Source organism: Bos indicus x Bos taurus, chromosome 3, assembly GCF_003369695.1.
Source record: "Bos indicus x Bos taurus breed Angus x Brahman F1 hybrid chromosome 3, Bos_hybrid_MaternalHap_v2.0, whole genome shotgun sequence".
Taxonomy (NCBI): Eukaryota; Metazoa; Chordata; class Mammalia; order Artiodactyla; family Bovidae; genus Bos; species Bos indicus x Bos taurus.
Window position 1 is genome coordinate 109,653,670 of NC_040078.1, and position 14,225 is coordinate 109,667,894.

Below are 14,225 nucleotides of genomic sequence, written 5' to 3' on the forward strand. Positions count from 1 at the left end.
TCTGATCTCAAGCCTGCCTTTCATTGATTCTGTGTGCTAATAAGCACAGACCTCGGCACCAGGCATGACAGACAGACATGGCCTTGCCCCTGCAGTTCATGGCCTGGTTAATACCTGTGTGACCTTGGGAATGGTACTCTCTGGGCCTCTGTTTTCTCATCTCTGGAATCAGGATGATAATAGCCCCTACTTCCTTAGGTTCCCGTGGGATTAAATAAGCCCTTAACCTAGTGTGTGGCTTAATGAACCATAGCCAGCATTGTCATTATCAAAACAAAAGCTTGAAGTTCAGTGTTCCCTCAGAAGTCAGAGCTCAGGGAGAAATCGCCTGATGGTTAGAGCTCCCAGGAGAGCTCATCTGCTGACGGGGCTGGACCAGCGCCTGGGAGCCCAGGCAGAGCGGGGCAGAGCTGGTGCTGTGGGGAGGCGGCATGAGGCCTGCCCCAGGGGTGGGCTGCACAAGGCCAGGTGAGACCCCTTCTCCTCATGGAGCATGTGAGATGGGGCATCCCCCTGTGGAGCCGGGTCTCCAGAGCACAAGCAGGAACCAGCCCGAGAAGTAAAGGAGGAAGGTGCCCTGCTGAAGCTCAGGACGGGGCCAGTGTGCTTGCTCTGGGAGGAAGCACAGGAGGGTGACCAGAAGTGAGGGTGCCCGGGTGGAGGGGGGTCCCCCAGGTAGGACTCCCGGGACTGCCAGGGAAGGGCGTGCAGGGCCGTTCTTCCCCAGCCCTGGGCTGAGCACACGTGTGTCTGTGCGCCCTGCAGGCCGGCCGTACCGGGGCAAGCCCAGCGACATGTGGGCCCTGGGCGTGGTACTGTTCACCATGCTCTATGGCCAGTTCCCCTTCTACGACAGCATCCCGCAGGAGCTCTTCCGCAAGATCAAGGCCGCCGAGTACACCATCCCCGAGTGAGTCCCCGCTCCCTGGGCGCCGGCCCGTCAGGCTCGAGGGGCAGAAACAGCACGGGGAGGCTTGGCGTCCTGGGCCGAGACCTGGCACCAGCCCACCCCGCCTGAGTGCCCGCTGCCCCTCTCTCCTGCATCAGGGACGGACGGGTTTCTGAGAACACGGTGTGTCTCATCCGGAAACTGCTCGTCCTCGACCCCCAGCAGCGCCTGGCCGCCGCCGACGTCCTGGAGGCCCTCAGTTCCATCATCGCGTCGTGGTACGTGGGCCGGGCCAGAGCTGGGTCCTGCCCACCCGTGGGCACTGCCCTGCCTCCCCAGAGAGGTCGCCTGAGGTTGGGCCTGTCTCTCCACCAGGCAGAGTCAGGTCTCCAGATGGTCCTGATGGGCAGGGTTGGAGGACACAGGCAAAACTCAGGGTTGAGCATCTCCTGCGTGCCAGTCAATGCCAGCTCTAGGATGGGCCTTATCTCCCTGAGTTCTCACCACAGCCTGCAAGATAGAAGTTGCCCCCACTTACTGGGCGAGAAAGCTGAGGCTCGGAGAAGCAGAGGCAGTGGCATCAGGAAGGGGCTGTGGGTGCTCAGCCCAGGTCTGCTGACTCCAGCCAAGTCTCAGAGCAGTGGGGACTGGCCCTGCTGGGCTCCTGGCAGCCAGGCCGTGGCAAGAAGGGCCAGGCTGCCTGGAGCCAGTCTCGCTCATCTGCCTCCCTTGCAGGCAGTCCCTGTCTTCTCTGAGCGGGCCTCTGCAGGTGGTTCCTGACATCGACGACCAAATGAGCAACGCAGACAGCTCCCAGGAGGTGAGTTGGGGACGGCAGCTAGGCCGTTTGGCCGAATCCTGAGGCACCAGCCCTCCAGGCAGGGCAGGTTGGGCAGGGTGGAGGTGGCAGCTCCTGGCAGGGCACCGGGCCTCCTTGGCCTCTCCCCAGCCCTTGGAGCGGGAACAGGAGCCTCAAGTTCCTCGGCCTGAGCCGCCCGGGGCCTGCCTCGTGTCTGGCTCAGTTGGCAGTTCCATGGCCTGAGAGAGGGGCTCAGTTGGCAGGCAGGCCTCACAGTGGCCCAGCCTGGCCCTCCCTCGGCTTCCTCTTCCTGCCAGGCCCTGGCTCTGCCACACGCTGGCCGCCTATACGGCCGCGCTTGTCTACCCCTCTGACTCACAGGGTTCTCTCTCGCCCTTCCTGCTTTTCGTTTTTCAGATGATTCATTTTCTCCTGGTTTTCTCTCCTCCCGTCCCTTGCACTGGAGAAAGTGCTGAGCCGGGGGCAGGGGCCAGGCCCAGGGTGCCCGGCAGCAGCCGGCGGGTGATCTTAGGGTGCCCCCTGGAGGGCAGGGCTTGCTGAGCCCTGGGAGGGAAGCTGTAAGGACCCTCCCTCTCCGGGCCACCCCGGGTCACACAGCAAGCACTGGACAGGGGGGACCAGGTGGAGCCAGCCCAGGACCACAGCAGAGCCCCCCGTCCTCGAAGAATTTCAGAACCCTGCCCCCGGCTCCCACCAGCTCCCAGGGCTGTTTAGCAGCTAAAAATAATCACCTCCAGCAAGCAGTGAGGGCCCCCAGTACATCTCATTCAATCCTCACTGCAGGCCTGTGCAGCCTGTGTTCTTATTTCACTAAAGAGGAAACAGGTTCAGAGAGGGAAAGTAACCTCCCCGAAGCCACAGGGCTCAGAATCAGCCACAGCCTGATTCCACAGCCCTGCTGTCCCCCGCCCCCGTCCTGCAATGGAACCTCCCACTTCAGTTTGTGACTGTGCGTGGCCTTCTCCAGGGACCTCAGCCTGGGGCAGGACAGGGAAACAGGTGCCCATGCACTGAGCACCCCAGCCCCAGGCCACTCTCTTAACACCTGACCTGCACTGGTCCCTGGGGACCTCGGGCAGGGGAGCGTACTGCCCTATTGCACAGGGTGGGCACCAAGTCTTCTGAGGGAACGTGACCTCTCCCACGGTCAACGGGTTAGGGGAGGTCACAGGTCTGAGGGCCCAGCACGGCGAGGTCCAGGTTGGCTGGGGAGCTTCAGGGACCCCCCTGTTCTCGGCCACTACTAGATCGGGCCCGGGGGATGGTGCCTGGGGAAGGAGCCTCTTGAGGCGGGCCAGCTGACGCACCCCCTGTTCTTCTCTCTTGCACGTTCGCCTGTCGCTCGACCTGCCTGTCTCCGCTGTGAAGGCGAAGGTGACAGAGGAGTGCTCTCAGTACGAGTTTGAGAACTACATGCGGCAGCAGCTGCTGCTGGCCGAGGAGAAGAGCTCCGTGCACGAGGCCCGCAGCTGGGTGCCCAAGCGGCAGTCGGGGGCAGGGGTGCCGCCCGTGCGCCGGCTGGGCCACGACGCACAGCCTGTGAACCCCCTGGACGCAGCCATTCTGGCCCAGCGCTACCTGCGGAAATAGCAGCCTTGGGCAGGGGCACCGGCGCCCACCCACCACCTCGTCCTGGCCCCCAGCCAGCAGCCCCACCGCAGTGCTGAACTCTCCCGGGCTGCGCCGGGGACAGGGCAGGGACAGCCCAGGTCACATGTGGGGTCAGCAGAGGTACCGCGAAGCTACCTTTTGGAATGATTGCTTGATTGTTTGGTTTTTTTTTAATCTGAGAAGCCTAGATAACTAATCTGCTTTTAATCGTAACGTTTTAATCTACCTCTGTCTCTTTAACCATGCTGTCTCTGGACTGAGTGAGGAGGAGGAGGGAGCCCGCCCACCACCGACCCCCACCCCACGCCGACCCCCAGGGGGCAGCTGCCCCGCAACAGTCCACATAAGCTGAAAGTGCAGCTCGTTGCTGGCTCCCCACAGGAATGCCACTCCCCACTGCCCTCCCAGGCCCCTCACAGTTGTTTTCATCCCTCCCCTTCTGACCCCAGGCCCCTCAGTCCAAGCTTTGGAAAACTCTCACCTCATCTTAAGCGGAATCAAATATATTTATTTTTGTACTGAAACCAGCTTCTCTGCCATCTCTAGGTGGTTCGGCCCGTGGCCACTCGCTGCCCCCAGCCTGGCTGGACAGCAGGGAGCCCACAGCCCCCAGTGGGCCCCTTCCTCAGCCCCGGGCTCAGAAGCCCCTTCTTGCCGGCCCCCTCCATCTCCAGCGCACCAGTCCCTCCTTGTCTCCGGTGATGAGGAGGCCTTCTAGACTGGCTTCTCTTTCTCCCAGCTCAGCTTCTCTGAGGTGCTGTACACCTGCATTAGCCCTGGTTTCCTCCTCTACCCCTCACTGTGGTACCGAGGTGACGCTGACCCGGATGGGAAGGGGTGCCCTCGGCCAGCTGTGAGCACGGCCGGCACCCCTCTGTGTTCAGAGAAGAGCAGGAGCATCTCCCCTGCTGCCCCTGCTTTGTAACAAAGGGTATCTCTCCCAGCAGACCACCAGGGTCGCCAGCGTCCTTCCTGGGGGGCTGCAGGGCTCCCAAGGGAGACCTGTAGGGACCGGGGGTCCCGCCTGGCTTGAGAACAGCCCCGCTGCCCTTTTGAGCCGAGATTTTGAAGTGGATGCCCGTCTTGCCAGAAAACCCTGTTCTCACCAGAATGCCCCCTCCCCGCTCTCCCGCACTGGACTTGGCCCTGCCCAGCGCCAAGCAGAGACCCTCCCCTGACCTGCCTGCCCCCCAGCCCCTCAGAGCAGCCGAGTGTCCCCCTCCAGGCCGCCTTGGGCCCTCGGCCCTGCCCTGCCTGCCCATTGGGGGGACCGAGGCCTGCGTGACCTTGTTCCCCGGCGTGTGAGCTATGCCCTCCCCAAAAGCTGACTCACTGTGAGTGACTTGGGCAAGGTCCCAAAAAACAAACAAACAAACAAACAAACAAAAAAAACCTCCTTGTGCCTCAGTTTCCCCATCTGGAAAAAATGGGGCCACCTCTTGCCAGCAGTAGCAGGGCCGCCCACACCCCCTTCCTCCTCCCCCCCACCCCAGCACGTGGGCGCCTCGTGCCTCTGCCTCAGAGGGTCCGGGGAGTCCGCCTGAGCCCAGCACTCGACCCCCCTGAGCACCAGGCCGGCCCCCCTCAGCCATCCAGCTGCTGAGAGCCAGGGTCTGGGGTGGGGGTGGGGGTGGGATGCCCTCTTTTCTATATTTATTTCAAAAAAGAAGTCTCCTAAAGGAGTGGAATGCAGTCCGGCCCAGGGCTCCCAGCGCCCGTGACTGTCTTTCTGTGAGGGCCTCACCCGAGCCCCTTGTCCGGCAGCCCGCCCAGACCCTCCGGGCCCGCTCGCCTGGTGGTCCTTCTCCTTTTCAAAGCAATATGCTCCGGGTCCGCAAAAGCCTGTCAGACAGACTGGTCCCTTCCAAGGTCAGCCCACCCGTCTGATTAATTTCTGGGAAAGCAAACGAGAGGAGGCTGGGTCTGCCCTCACTGGGTGTCACACGCTGAGAGAAGTCCTACTGTAAAGAAACAAAAACGGAAAAAGTCACAAAAAAGTTTGTATAAAGTCATATTTTTGTACTACATGGGGACTCTTCCTGCATGTCAGCAATAAAACTTCCTGACCTGGAGCCAGCGTGGTCTGCATTGTCTCTCCCCTCGCCGCATCCCCGTCCCTCCCACCTAGCCAGGCAGAGCAGGAGTCCTTCACTCTGGGCTCTGCCACCAGGTGCCCTGGATGGGTGCCCCACCCCCCCGACTCCACCTCAGCAGCCGTTGCTCTCTCGAAGCAGGGAGGGGGCCAGAACCACCCAACATTCTCCCAGCCCGCTTTGGTCCAGCTTCCTGCCAAGTCCCAAGGGGGACTCTCTGCCTGGCTTGGCTCAGCCCCGACCTGTGCAGGAAGGATGTGTCCCGGAGCAGCTGCCACCAGCAGAGCATTGATCCTCTCTCACCACCAACCCCCACAGCTGGGGTGGGGGAACCCTAGCCAGACAGACCGCCCATGTGCCCATCCAGGGCAGCTGGGGTAAGAAGGGCCAGGCCAGGCTTTTTCCTACACCACCCTCCCCTCCATAGGAAACCAGCGGTGGGGTGCGGAGGGGGGGTCCTTCCTTCCTTCACCTAAATTTAGACTCTGCAAATTGAGCACTGAAGCTAGAGGTGAACTGGTCCTGTCCCCAGCATCCCCCATAGCACACAAGCAGACCCACTTGTGTGTTCAGGAACCCATACAGGCCCAGGTCACAAAAGGAACAGCGGTCCATGCCAGAGGAGCCCCTTCCCTGGCAAGTGTCCACACAGCAAGCAGGGGCGGCACCCCTCCAGGGTTCTCTGGGAAGGCCCTGATTCTCTGAAAGTTCTTCAGAGTGGGCCCCCAGGCCTCCACCTTGCCCTCCTCCCACAGCTACCCCAGCAGCCAAGCGGCCCCCATCTTCCTGGCCACTCCCGAGCCTACACAAATGTTCCCTTTTCCTGATCTGTCACGCTGTCCCAGGCCAGAAGCTGCCGGCACTCCCTGCCCACCCCGGCCACACTCAGCTCCACAAGCCACACCCCCAGGGCACTTATCTCCATCTCAGACTCCCTCCTGCACCCCTGACCCGATCAGCCTCTGTTCTGAGCACAGGTATCACCTGGGCACCTACGTGTCAGGCTTACATTCAGCACCACCCAAGCAGCCGGACTCCTTGGCTCATTGAGTCCTCGGCACCTAGTACTGAGGGCCGCAGCTCTCACACCAGGACTGCTGTTTGTTGACTTAAACTTCTCAGATCCCCCTTTACCAGTATTTTGTGTGTGAGCCCTGAAAGCAAAGCCAGGAGGAAAGTACCAGAAAGGCAGGTGTGATCAACAGCCTCCTATGCGCCTGAGGGGTCAACCAAGAACCGAGATGTCCCCACCCGTGTTAGTGACTGCCTGGTCCCCAGTGTCCTTGGGGAGAGCAGCTTCAGAGAAAAGCCAGCGAGGAGCTGTGCCTGGCCATGTCCACCGGGTCTTCCCTCACCCCTTCCCCTCTTTATTTCCCATCATTGTGCTTGTCACAGCCTGTTATTACAAGATATGTGTGGTTAGTGATGATATCTGTCCCCCCCACTGAAATGTTGAGCTCCATGAGGGGTGGGAGGATTTCCACGTGTCCATGTTGGGGTGGGGAATTGGGGGCTGGTTATCACAATGATGGGGGTAGGGGGTGGGGGGGTGAGAGGGTGCTGCTGGCATTTAGGGGGCTGGGGCCAGGGACTCCAGACAACCCCAGAAGGCAGGCAGATTCTAATCCTGCTCAACACGAGTGAAAAAATGTGTTTATAATTACCAGAGCCAAGAATCTTAACACCATTTTATACATAAACACAGAGGACTTGTGTATCCATAATATACACTAAATTTTCTGGGAAGGCAACTACTGTGTAAAGTGGAAGAAATGTGTACTTTTTGTTCAGAACTTTACCAAGAGTTCACCACCATTTCAGACACTGACACAGTATCTCAGGTCTGCACCTTCAGCTGACACCTTCCTGGCAATTAATCAGTTCACAAATACACAACATTACCCTTTATTTCTTTTATATATATTACAGGACAAAAATTTATGTATATCTGTAAACTATATCATCTATATTAATTTAATTATATAATTTAATTATATATTAATTTTTATTTGATTATATATTGATTTTAATTAGAGGTGGGTATATTAGCCATAAATTTCATTTCCAGAGCACAAAAGAAGCAATCGAAAGTATCATGGGGACTTCCCCGGTGATCCAGTTGTTAAGAATCCACCTTCCAATGCAGGGGACGCTGGTTCGATTCCCGGTCGGGAAACTAAGATCCCCCATGCTGTGGTGCAACTGAGCCCACATGCCATGGAGCCCACATGCTTGACTAGAGAGAAGCCCCCTACACTGCAACAATGGATCCCATGTGCTACAACTAAGGCCTGATGCAGCCAAAATAATAAAAAAGAAAATATCAAGAAAAGGCAGCTTTGGGTGTGACAGATGTGGAGAACCACGGCCTAGGACTGCCCTGTGGAAGACTGGTAGGGAACACGGACCTGAAGCTCAAATCCAGGCCCTGTTAATTTCCATTCCTGTGACTGCACACAGGACACTTGACCTCTGTGAGCCTCACTTTCCTTCTCTGTAAAATGGGAGTCACATATGTATACTTACGGCTGATTCACTTTGCTATTAGTTTCACAGCAAGAAACTAACACAATACTGAACTGTAAAGTAACTATACTCCAATAAAAACGAATTTTAAAAATGGAGGTCACACTACAAACCACAGGGTTAGTGAGAGGATTTGAAGGGTTGAGACAATCACAGTGCTTAGCAGGGCGCCAGATACCTAAAAGACACTCAACATCCCTAACCGTGATGACTCACATCCCAGACCCGCACAGTCCCTCTTCCCAGCAGCTGTCCCAGGTGCTGAGGAGGCATTCAGAGGGCTAGACAGGTCTTAGGAGGCCTTAAGTGAGTCCCCTTCTTCCCTCCACCCGAGAGCTAGGTAGCCCTTGAAGCCCCAGTGGGGTGAGGCCCTGGTGTCAGGAGCAGAGCAGCCAGGCTTGTCCCTACCTGGGCCCCTGGGGAAGGGGGCAGAGTCAGGCTTTGCCTTGGGCCCTGAATATGCCAGGCTTCCCAAGGGCCCTCCCAGAGGCTCTGAACCTCTCAGCCTTCTGACCACCCCTTCAGTTCAGTTGCTCAGTCGTGTCCAACTCTTTGCGACCCCATGAGCTGCAACACACCAGGCCTCGCTGTCCAATACCAACTCCTGGAGCTTGCTCCAGCTCATGTCCATCGAGTCAGTGATGCCATCCAACCATCTCATCCTCTCTCGTCCCCTTCTCCCACTTTCAATCTTTCCCAGCATCAGGGTCTTTTCAAATGAGTCAGTTCTGCACATCAGGTGGCCAAAGTACTGGAGCTTCAGCTTCAGAATCAGTCCTTCCAATGAATATTCAGGACTGATTTCCTTCAGGATGGACTGGTTGGATCTCCTTGCAGTCCAAGGGGCTCTCAAGAGTCTTCTCCAACACCACAGTTCAAAAGCATCAGTTCTTCAGCGCTCAGCTTTGTTTATAGTCCAACTCTAATATCCATGCATGACTACTAGAAAAACCATAACTTTGAATAGACGGATTTTTGTTGGCAAAGTAGTGACCACCCCTTAATACCTGTCTTTCCTGTGCTTCATCTTAGGAACACTCTGTGCCTCCCAAGGTGGCAAATGTTTAGTCTCACAGGCAGACAGGACAGAAAGGCAGCTATCAAGCAGGCAGGTGGGCAGGCAGCAGGTCAGCCATAGGCTGACAGACAGGGAGGAAATCAGCAGGTGCAGAAGTGGGATGCAAGCCAGGCAGGCAGGTGACAGATATGCAGAGATCCTAGCCAGCATGACCGGAAAGCAGGTGCCTGGGCAGACCTACAGACAGGTTGGCGGGTGGGCAGAGGCAGGCGGAAAAGCAGATAGGCAGGGGGCCAGGAGGGCAGGGGGATGGTGTCAGGGGACCACATGGGCCAAAGGCTTCAGGCACCTCTCCCAGGGCCTTGAGGGGCAGCCCCCAGCTTCTCTGAACCCTCCGGGCAAGCCCGCCACTTCTCCCACCTGGCCTGGCTTGGCCACATGCCGCCCCCCAACCCCCTGGAGAAGGCAGCCCTCTGGGTACCTCTCATTGAGGGACCAGCCACCATCTCAACTCCCACCCACTCTGCTCCAACATGGCCACCTGCTTCGCCAGGGCTGAGTCACACCTGACCCACTCACACAAGTCACACACCAACCCAAACACAGACACACCTTCGTCCGTAGGTAGCGATACCCAGAGATCTCCATAGCACAGATGCGAGTCAACAGCTTAATACAAACATATCCAACATCTCACAGCCCCTACTCAGGCATGCACACAGACCCACATGGAGCACAGGTGTGTGCCATACAAACCGACGCACACTCGGGTTTGGTCATACCCACACACCCGCCACACACCGATACTCCCACGGACAGCAGGCATTGAAATGTCAGTGCAACCCAAGGAAACCCACAGCCAGGGGTTGGGTTCTGGCCTCACATTTGCCCTCGCAGCCCAGTTTAACACGGTTGATCACACCCTCAGGGTCTTCCTCCCCTCTCACGGACTGCCATCTCCTGCAGGAGACCTGAAATGCAGTATCCAGAGCTCTCTCCTCTCCTGTCCCCTGGGCGACCTCAGCCACTCCCAGAGTGTTCAATCCATCCTGTGTATTGAGGACTCTCAAACACACCCAGGCCGACCAGACTCCTCCGGGCCGCGCCTGTGTGTCTGATGGCTCCACCCAGATACTTATGGACCTCTCAAGTCAACCACCTGAAATGGAACTTGAATTCCCTACATCATGCTCCCCAGCCTGAGCTTTCCTCAGGTGCTCGGGCCCAATCCAAGCAGCAGTCCTCCATTCCTGCTTCCCGCAGTGCAGAGAGCCTGCCACCACTCCCATCAGCGTCTGAGCCTGGCTCACCTCCACCAGCGCCCCTGGTCCCAGCCCTCAGCCACTGCTGGCCTGGCTGGCTGCCAGCCAGCACGCGGCTCCCCCTCTTTCCATTCTTGCCCTGCAGCCCCTCTCCTACCCGGAGCTCCCCCGCTCACCCCCGGGACCTCTCCGAAGTGCGTCACGGAACCATGACACTCTCTGATGGAAACTAGGAAACATCACACTTGCAATAACATCCAAGCGCCTCCTCAGGCCTGCCAGCCCCTTCACAATCACCCCCTCACCCTCCCTTGTGACCCCAGGAGCCAGGTGAGGCCAGACACCCCTACCTCGGGGGCCCTCAGCCTTTTTCCTGCCCGACACCCTCCTGCAGACCTCAGCTCAGCTGCCCCTTCTTCAGGATTCAAGCCTCTCCCCATGTCATGTGCGAGAGCTGCCCCAGGTGTTCTTCACCCCACCGCCCCACTCCATCGCCCTCTGAGCACTCAGCAGCACCCACGACCATCTTCCCTGCGTATTGTCTGTCTCTCCGCCTTAGTGGCAGCTCCACGAGAGCCAAGATTTGCGTCCTTGCTGTTTACTGCTGAAGCCCATTACTAGGAAGCGCTAAGCAGACCAATTAGCGTTTGTTGACCAGCGGCTGAATGGACTGATACACAGACATACTCAACCCCACAAAAGTGCTCAGGCAGATACAACACGAAAATAGACACAGATATACAAACATAGGCAGACATACCTCCACACACACTCATAGAACAGACTAAACAGTCACAGAGACACCAAAAGCCCCTCTCCCCTCCCCCATGGTAGTCATCCTAGTTCTTTTCCCAACCAGATCTGCCCTCTGCTTGAACCCAGACTCAGGACTGGGAGCGGGGGTCTCCAGCCTGGACAGAAAGGGGGGTCACTGGCCCCAAGGCCTCAGGCTGTGCCTTCAGCTATGTCTGCAATTTCCTCTCCCCCCTTCCTTCCCTCCTCCTCTCTAAGGCTCCTGCCAAGAAGGCCTCCCCCTCACCCCAGGCCCAGCACAGGAAGGGGGGCCTGAAAGGGGGGGCCTGGGAGTCTGGGCAGGAAGAAGACCTGGCCGCATGCTGATCACACACATGTTGCAGGCACGAGCCCCGAGCCTGGGTGGAAATGCATGCACATGCACCAGCAGGTTTAGCCCAGAGCCAAACACACCTCTGCCCTGTGCTCTGGTGGCAGAAGGGCACAGGGGCCAGCAGAAGCCCTGGGCTGGGCTCTGCAAGGCTGGCCTGGGTCTGGCTTGATGCCATAGTCCAACATTCATTAATCCTGCACGACCAGAGCTGGGCCAGCTGGACACACTCGTGGAGGGGGCTCTGAGAAGAGGGGTGGAGAGCCCGGGCCCTGGACATTGTGGCAGAGCGTCTGGGAGAGGTCTGGCATCTGAACTGGGGAAAGGGGCAGTCTCCCCTGGGTGAGGGGGCCTCCGGGGAGGAAGAGCAAGGTTTAGGGAAGGGGTTAAGAGCCCGGGGTCAGAGAACTGTGGGTTCAAATCCTGACCATGGGGGTAAAGCTATTTAGTCTCTCCATGACTCATCTGACTTATCCAGGATAATGGTCCCCACGCTATAGGGTTAGGATTAAATGAAAAAAAAAATATTGTAAAGGATTTAGCCTATTGCCTGGCACCTCGGCAGAACCCCATCCTCATTATTGTTATTAGCAGCCTGGGGGCGGGTCCCTGCAACCCGCCTCCCCAGCGGTTTCCTGTGGGGGAGCAGACGGCCCCTCAGGCCGCCCCCCTCACTTCACCCTCCTCTCCCCTTCCTCTCCCGGCCCTTTTCCTCCCCGCCTCCCCCGCCCCGCCCCGCCCCGCCGCGTCCCGTCCCTCCTCTTTCCTCGGAGGAAACTTTCCGCCGGCCGATCCATCAGCCCGAGTCCGGCCCGCGCTGCTGCGGCCTGGGAGCCGAGCCGGGAGGACAGGCGGGCGGGCGGCCGGGACCGGACGGGGCGGGAGCGGCCGGGCCCCGGGTGTCTGCGGCCGCTGGACGCGCCGGGGCCGGGCAGCAGGGAAGCGGGGCGTTGACGGTGAGTGAGCCCCGGCCTCCGGGCCGGGGGATCCCCACGGGGCGGGCGGAATGGAAGAGGGAGGCGGCTTCCCTTCCCGGAGCCCGCCCAGGGAGTGGGAAGGCGCCCGCGTCTCCCTCCTCCATCGCGCTTCTCGGACGGCAAAAGCAGGCTTCTTTTGGGGACCCCACTAGGAGGCGGAGCCTCCTGCGGCTCACTCCCCGGTCCCTTAGGTTGTTGGGGCGCCCGCGCCCGAGGAAGGACAACCCCCCCACCCCCACCCCCAGCCAGGGCCCAAGTCTGCAAGGAAGTTAGGAAGCCGCTCTCTCCTGGGTGGAACCTGGCTGGGGCTGCCCTTCCAGGGAGCGGAGCTGCCCCGAGGAGGAATCGGGGACACGGTCGGCTCTAGAGAGGGCGAAGGATCTGACCTTACTGACCTCGCAGGCTGACAGGGGAGCTGCGCCCCCAGAGAAGCATGGATGCCCCTCGAAGGGACATGGAGTTGCTCAGCAACAGCCTGGCGGCCTACGCGCACATCCGCGGTGAGGGCAGACCCCGAGACACGGACCCCTCCCCGCCCCATCAGGCCCCCCTCCACCCCATCCTTCCCGCCACTGACTATACCCTACCCCCACCCACCGCCCCCCCCGCCCCCCCCCCCGCTCCCCGCGCTTAGCCAGTTACTTACTCCCACCCACCGCCATCCTCACTCCCCCCGACTGCCCAATGACGGCTACTAAGGTCCTTCAAATAGGGGGTGCTGTCTTTGCCCCCCCCAACTTAGAACCTGGAGTCTTTTCGAGATGGAATGACCCCCGCGCATCAGGCCCCCTCCATGACTTCTGCCCTCTGACCCCCAGCTAACCCTGAGAGCTTTGGCCTCTACTTCGTGCTGGGCGTCTGCTTTGGGCTGCTCCTCACCCTGTGCCTGCTAGTCATCAGCATCTCCTGTGCACCCCGCCCGCGGCCCCGCGGCCCCGCCCCGCGCCGGGACCTCCGCAGCAGCACCCTGGAGGCCGAGGATGACGAGGAGGAGGACGACGACGAGGAGGACACGGTGACGCGGCTGGGCCCCGACGACACGCTGCCGGGCCCCGAGCTGTCCACGGAGCCCGACGGGCCCCTGAGCGTCAATGTCTTCACTTCCGCGGAGGAGCTGGAGCGGGCACAGCGGCTGGAGGAACGGGAACGGATTCTTCGAGAGATCTGGCGCACCGGACAGCCGGACCTGCTGGGCACTGGCACGCTGGGGCCCAGCCCCACGGGCACGGGCACCCTGGGCCGCATGCACTATTACTGACCGGCCCCACTCGCGCTGCAAGGTGCTCAGCATCCAGGACATGCGTAGGGGCTCGGAGCTGCCCCAGGACCTTTGGACTGCCCCTGCCCACGGTGCTATGGAGGGCCCGCCCCCACGGCTCCCCTGGTGCTATCGGGCCTGGATTCTGGCCCTCTGGGACACACCCTTCCCTTGTCCAGCCAGAACGCCCTGGGGGTAGGGTAGGACGCTGGGTCCTCATCCCCTCTCTGGGGGACGGTTAAGAGGTGACGTGACCAATGAAAGCTGCATTCTCAGTGACTTAGTCTCCCTCTGTTACCTTTGCTTCTAATAACCCCCAGGCTCTTGCCATGTCGGGGGCCCTAGGGTTGAGATCCCTCTACCAGGCTGCCCACCTCCTTCCATGCAACTCACACCTCGGCACACATGCTTGCATTCAGTTCACACATGGCAAAAACACACGCCTGCTGCACCCACAGACACACGCACACAAATCAACCGCATTCCTTAAACTGCATTCCTTACCGGGAAACGCCTGGGTACAGGTCGCCCCTGTCTCTACACACACACATGCATACAAGGCCTCGGGACCCTGACCTTGACGCTAAGGCGCTATTACCCCCAGTGTAACCAAGTGTGCCTGAGCTGGACCGTGGAGTGCGTGTCCGT

General features: G+C 59.5%; 2 protein-coding genes across 6 annotated transcripts in view; both read left to right on the top strand.

The window, feature by feature from the left end:
• STK40 (serine/threonine kinase 40) overlaps window positions 1–5,392 on the top strand; it is a 38,124-nt gene extending 32,732 nt beyond the window's left edge. For all 4 annotated transcript variants that reach the window (XM_027537812.1, XM_027537814.1, XM_027537813.1 and 1 more), the window contains 4 exons: window positions 766–910; window positions 1,048–1,167; window positions 1,625–1,709; window positions 3,078–5,392. In XM_027537812.1, coding sequence (XP_027393613.1) covers window positions 766–910; window positions 1,048–1,167; window positions 1,625–1,709; window positions 3,078–3,299 — 572 coding nt within the window. In that variant the 3' untranslated portion in view covers window positions 3,300–5,392. The remainder of the gene's footprint in view (window positions 1–765; window positions 911–1,047; window positions 1,168–1,624; window positions 1,710–3,077) is intronic.
• A 5,529-nt stretch (window positions 5,393–10,921) lies between these two features.
• Window positions 10,922–13,856, top strand: EVA1B (eva-1 homolog B). Of its 2 annotated transcripts, none has more exons than XM_027537824.1 (3): window positions 10,922–11,644; window positions 12,722–12,819; window positions 13,138–13,856. In XM_027537824.1, exons 2-3 carry the CDS (start codon window positions 12,753–12,755, stop codon window positions 13,575–13,577), a joined length of 507 nt encoding a protein of 168 aa, XP_027393625.1. In that variant the 5' UTR covers window positions 10,922–11,644; window positions 12,722–12,752; the 3' UTR covers window positions 13,578–13,856. The 2 variants fall into 2 exon arrangements, with proteins under 2 accessions (XP_027393625.1, XP_027393624.1); XM_027537823.1 differs by lacking the exon at window positions 10,922–11,644 and adding an exon at window positions 12,108–12,298.
• Window positions 13,857–14,225: the final 369 nt, after the last annotated feature.

Excerpts from the sequence above, each read along its gene's own strand:
- EVA1B (XM_027537824.1), top strand. The coding sequence starts at position 12,753 with ATGGATGCCCCTCGAAGGGACATGGAGTTGCTCAGCAACAGCCTGGCG. Across the intron at positions 12,820-13,137 it reads GGCCTACGCGCACATCCGCG|CTAACCCTGAGAGCTTTGGC; the intron begins GTGAGGGCAGAC and ends TCTGACCCCCAG.